Source organism: Arachis hypogaea, chromosome 6 (assembly GCF_003086295.3).
Source record: "Arachis hypogaea cultivar Tifrunner chromosome 6, arahy.Tifrunner.gnm2.J5K5, whole genome shotgun sequence".
Lineage (NCBI taxonomy): Eukaryota > Viridiplantae > Streptophyta > Magnoliopsida > Fabales > Fabaceae > Arachis > Arachis hypogaea.
In genome coordinates, this window is record NC_092041.1 from 85,214,371 (window position 1) to 85,220,363 (window position 5,993).

At 33.8% G+C, this 5,993-nt stretch overlaps 1 protein-coding gene across 1 annotated transcript; it reads right to left on the reverse strand.

The window, feature by feature from the left end:
• Positions 1-1,209: 1,209 nt before the first annotated feature.
• Positions 1,210-5,627, reverse strand: LOC112696812 (uncharacterized). The gene is made up of 3 exons (XM_025749693.3): positions 5,286-5,627; positions 4,610-5,170; positions 1,210-1,689 (listed from the first exon to the last, which is right to left on the reverse strand). Exons 1-3 carry the CDS (start codon positions 5,437-5,439, stop codon positions 1,346-1,348), a joined length of 1,059 nt encoding a protein of 352 aa, XP_025605478.1. The 5' UTR covers positions 5,440-5,627; the 3' UTR covers positions 1,210-1,345.
• Between the last annotated feature and the right edge of the window lie 366 nt (positions 5,628-5,993).

Genomic DNA, 5,993 nt, shown 5'->3' on the forward strand with positions numbered 1-5,993 from the left:
TAGTTTGACGAGAACAATAATATCTATTTTTAACCAAGAACACATAATGAATCTACTTAATAAACAGAAATACGATAGTATAGTGTTTCACATTCGAATTGAGAAACATAAAACTGAAAAATCTCAAAGATTAGTGAAATAGTACCTTGAATAATATTTCTTCTTTTGTTTCAGTGTTTTTTTATGGAGATTTTGAAGTTTTCTTGTTGATTTCCTTAAATGTTGGTGATGATTTTGAGTTTCTTCAGAGTTTTTGAACGTGGTTTGAATCTTGATGATTGTAGTTTTGATCAAGAAAAAAGAAGAAGCGTCTTTCATAATGATGACTTCGTGAATAAACGCGTTAGAAAACTATTGAGTAGCACGCGTGTTTACACGCTCGTATGGGTGAGGCTCGTTTTTGTTAGACTTGACCCAATTTATATGACTTATAAATAAAAAGAGTTTATATATGTAGCAGGTCTCCTACTTTATATATGTGAAAATATAAAAATAACTATAATTATATATAATTTTAGGAATGGTAAGCAGAATAATAATTTTAATTTGTATTTGATAAAAGCCAAAATATTAATTTTTAATATATATCAATTATATTTTTTAAGCCAACGGTATCTCCCAACTCGACATGTCAAGAACTAATCCGTCGGGAATTTGAACTCTATTTAATGGTCTGTCACTGGCCAATAGATTACTGCATGCACAAGATGGAATTTGAACCCCCGACACTTGCTTAAGCGGACGAGTGAGTTGACCACTCAACCAACCCAAGTTGGTTAATTATCCTCTTCAATTTTAACTTCAATGTGTAATGACTCTTACAGTCTTACTCAAAGGTTTAATGTCTTAAGGTCCATGACCACATGAACATCGCACTATTACACAAACATCTCAACCTCCAACACATGCAAACAAGAGCATACATATATCAATACCAAATATATCATTGATTCAGGAGTTGATGGACATGTATGTGTAAAATGAATTTAGTACATAAAATTATTTCACAAATAATTACTAAATTAATACCATCACAATGCAAATTTTGTAGAAACTGGTAAATTTTGTAACTGAGGTACTAAATGCTGTTTCCTGTTAATTCTTCTTTTCTCAAAAAATAAATTGCTGTTGGTTTTCTTTATTTTATCATTTTACTCTATAAACAAAATAAAAGATTTGAATCCATAGTGAACACGTACAGCCAGCAAGTATTTATAAATGATGTGTCGTACATCTTTATAGCACAAATAATATTCTGAGTCGACTGTAAATCTGTAATCTGTAAGGCCAATATATGTAAGTTTAACTGATATAATTAACATGTTGAAAAAGAGGATGGGTATAGTTAGAAGCATAGTCTTCTCTTACAGGCCTGAAAAGGCAATGTGTAAAAGCAACCTAATTCTCTAACAACCTCTTCAATCAAATCCTTGCAGATATGATCTTGCAAAGCCAAACCTATTCTTCCAAGCTCTCGCTTTTCTCCCCAAGCAATGTCCCTACACACTTCCTCCACACTTTTTATCATGGCTTTGCTACTCCACATAACTGAATGATGATCTTCATCTTCGATAACTTTTTTATGTACCAACTCACTTGTCATTCTTTCATAGATGTATGTGCTGCTGATTTCTTCCTCTCCAGGCTTCTTCAGTAACTGCTGTTGCTTCTGTTGCAGCTGTATTCGCCCTGCGCATAAACATGTGCCAATTACACCACATTTGGAACATCAATTTATAATAGCTATAGATATGTCACAGTAATGAATATTAAATAATTTTTACTCCAATGTTTATTTAAGAATTCATATATATATATATATATTATTACTCCAATGTTTATTTAAGAATTCATATATATATATATATATATATATATATATATATATATATATATATATATATATATATATATATATATATATATATATATATAGTCATTGTTAAGCAATTTCAGTCAATGCTGAGATGAAAAATTTAATGCAAATTAAGTATAAGGGAATAAACAAGTTGCTCCATATATACACTCTTTTGTATATTAAACAAATAAAACATTTTTTTTCTTTCTCTTAGTGTTTCTTTGGGCAGGAAGTCTACCATTTTGTTTGTGACAACCATGGTCATTCTTGACGATTGATGTTATTATATTCATAGTAATTAAGATGATTAAATTTGAAGATTGTTTTCTACTGTAATTATGTGCAATTATTCATGATTAAAACGCAACCATAAATGAAGTATCTATCCTTATAATAACAACAAGAGAAGGAGTCAAGGATATCCCTATTCCTTATGACCGAGGATATGTCTAGACCCAATTAATGAACATTTTGACGGAGTCATGCAATGGAGATGACCACAATGATATAACAATAACTCATGTTCCCTCTAACACACTCTGAGCAAAGACAATGTCATCTTCAAAGGCACCGCACGAATGAATGCAAATTGCTGTTTCATGCACAGGCATGAAAAGCACAAGGGCACTTTGGTTGTTGGGGGAAGAGGGCTGTGGCCTGGGTGTGGGGTAGAAAAATTAACCGATCCCTGAAAAGGTGGGTTGCTGCATGGGGCAGAAGTGGCAGGTAAAACTTCATCAAAGGTTTGTGTGCCCTCTCTTTTCTTTCTTTAAGTTTCTCTCTCTCTCTCTCCCCCTTTTTCTTTTGAGCATCTTTTGACTGACTCATGAGACATATTTGATTTCTCACGGTACAAAATTGTGGTCCATGATCCATATGCCAAAAGTTCCATGTAATTTATTTTTCCTATCAGAATAAAACGGACATTTGGGCTTCTCTTTAATTTTGGTTTCTACCGAGAAACTATAATAATTGTTGGGAGGGGAATATGGGAACTTTTTTTTTCTCTATGTCAAGATGTACCATCAGTAGCCGAATACATTCAAAGGAAGATTTTAAAGTGTCACCCAAAAAAAAAAAAAATTGGAAGATATTAAAAGAGGAATCATTCATTGTTTTCATCATAACAGATACAGTGGTAGCTGTAAATCACTTTGTGTTGAATTGGGTGTGGGGGGAGAAGAAATCAATTTGTCTCCCACTATGATGGACATGATGGTTACTTTACTAGTTACTACACCTTCTTAGACTTGGGAATCCTAAAGCTCATTGATAGAGATAGCGGTTCTTTTGGATCAAATATCATCATCGTATGCATGCATGTGTCTCCTCTTCTTTGGCCTTAAAATATATACAGATGCATAGAACTTTACTTTGATATGCTAACTATATATGCATCTTTCTAGCTTAGAGATTCTAAACACTAGTTCTACTATTTCATTAGAGTCACAAATAAGTAACTTTCTTAAAACTTGAGGTTTTGTATTGTGGTGAAAAAGGACGAACCTACGGATTAAGCCTATATATATCGAGATAAGTTTACTTACTTTCCCTTTGCCTTTGAGAAATATAGTAATAATCCAAAAGATTATTAAAATAAAGGAAGAAAAATTTTAATGTGAATATTATAAGGTAGCTGAAAAGTATCTGTAATTTTTTATATGTTTTTAATTTTGATATTAAAAATAATAAATAAGAAGTGACAGAAGATAAAAGATCTTTCTTATATACTATAAAAAAATAATAAAAAACTAAAAGGTATAAAACTAAAAAAATAGAGTTAAAAAAGATACGACTACTTTTAGTAATTAATGAAAATCAATTCTATAATATTTATTATTTAGTGTTTAACTTTTACTTAATTTATTTTTTATAATAAATTTTAAATATTTAAAAATAATTTATTTTTATATTTTTAAATTAAATATTAATTTTTAACTTTTTTTTAATAAATTAAACCCCACCTTTTAAATATTATATCAATCACCATAATGAAATAAGAAAGGAAATTTATCGATGTTGCCACATTCTTTTTCTCCACTTTAGTCATTTCGTACCTAATTAAGGGCCACAGAAGATAGACTACTTTTGAAAGTTACTCTAATGTTTACTAAAGTGCAGAGACCAAGAAAAAGAGAGAGATTCAAGATGCGTCCATATATCTATATTACAAAAGGAAAGACAAAAACCTAATTTTTATTCCCCTCAAGATAATTCATCTAATAAAAATCTTGCTCTGGAACTCTAGTAAAGAATATTCTGCCCATAAACAAAGTCACGTATATTAATATGTGAAATTAATTTGAATTAGTTTGCATTCAAAGCCATAAAATGGGCTAGAATAATATTAAGCAAAGAACACTCATATATCATCATGCATGTGACACTTCCATGCAGCATATGTTAAATTGTTAATATATTCATTCAAATTAAAGTGGAGATAATTAAGCATCCTCTCTAATCTCTATGAAGGGGGGGGGGGGGGGGTCTGGGGAAATAACGAACATGTTAAGGAAACCTAAATAATAATGGACTTTCCAGACGTTATCAGAATTTGTAAACCATTAATATTGCTATTATACGCGGATTCGCCACCGAGATTAAAATAACAAAATTCAAGATAACTGAGAGAAATATACCCCAGAGGTAAAATAAATAAATAAATAAAATTATAAGTAAAAATAATGAGAATTAAAATGCAAAGGTTGATGATTGATAGAGACTGCAGAGAAGAATAAGGGAGGGACTTACCGAATGAATGTCTTCCCGAATGGCAACTCGGACTGAGTGGTGAACGAGTGAACTCGTCGAGTACGGACACTGGACTCGGCTGCTGCTGCTCGCCGTTAACCACCGTACACTTCACCTCCGAAACCGTTTTGATCTTACCATCGAACTCGCCGGCGGTTTTAGATTCCTCCGGCTCAGCCGATGGCAGCGGATCCGTCAACTGAACCGCCTCGATAATCTTCTTCAGCGCCTTCAAGTCCTCATCACACCGTTGTAGCGCTCCGAGAAGCTGCCGCCTCTTCTCCGCCACCGATTCCGACGGCGCAGCTTCCGATGCTTCCTCCAGTCCCATCAACCTCGCCACCAAAGCCGGCGAGCGACTCTCCGCCGTCGGCGATTGAGGCTTTGTCGCACGAGACCGGCGAATCTCCGCGGGTAACGTCGGGCTTCTCGGCACCTCGCACGGCGATATCGATTTTCGGCCGGCGGCAACTTCGGAAGTCTTCTCCTCTTTTGATATTTCTACGGCGGCGATAGAGGAAACGGCGGAAGAAGAATTATTCTTAGGATTCTTCTTGTTTCCTGATAACGAGGTGAAATTAAAAAAGAAAAAGAAACGATTAGTGATGTGAACGATAAAAAATTTAGCGAAGAATGAAAAGGATTTTGGTGTTTTACAGGAGAATGTGAAACGGACCGAAGGTGAGGAAGCGGCGTTGGCGGCGGCTGTTGGAGCGGGAGATGAGGTGGAGAATGCCAGACATGCAGCCGATGGTCTTGGCGTGGATTTTTTCCGGCGCGTTTTCTCGCCGGGATGACGACGGTGACACTGCGCTGGTTTGCCTCTTCATCACTGTCTCTCTACTCGTTTTTCTCTCTGTGAGGGTTGTTTCATTCACAACACTACTGTGTGTTGGGGATGGAGGTTGTGTAAAGGGTTAACGGTTATCGCAAGAACAATGCAAGTTAAAGCAAACTGCACGTGCAGAGTTATTATTGTTGCTACTCCTCAAAAGAAAAATTAAAAAATAATAATAATGAAGATGCTCTTTGGTTAGTTTCTTTTTAGATGTGAAATTGATTGAGGATAATTCACCTTTAAATAAATGAGTGGGATCCACAACTATATCTTACGGGAAGTACTGTTAATTAAAGATGTATTTTTTTTTTCCAGGAAAAAAAAGTAGTCAATCTTAATTCTTATAGCAATTAGATTCAATATAATTAACTTTTAAAATCATTATTGTTATGGTTGCATTGGCCTTTGAAAGACAAAAAATGATATCATACCTTGAATTTACAAAAATAGGAAGCTTCTAAAATGATAAAAGTTGTGAAAGAATATTTTGTGTCAAATTCCAATTACGTTTCACTTTTTTTTTTAATTTTATTATTGAGACATAGT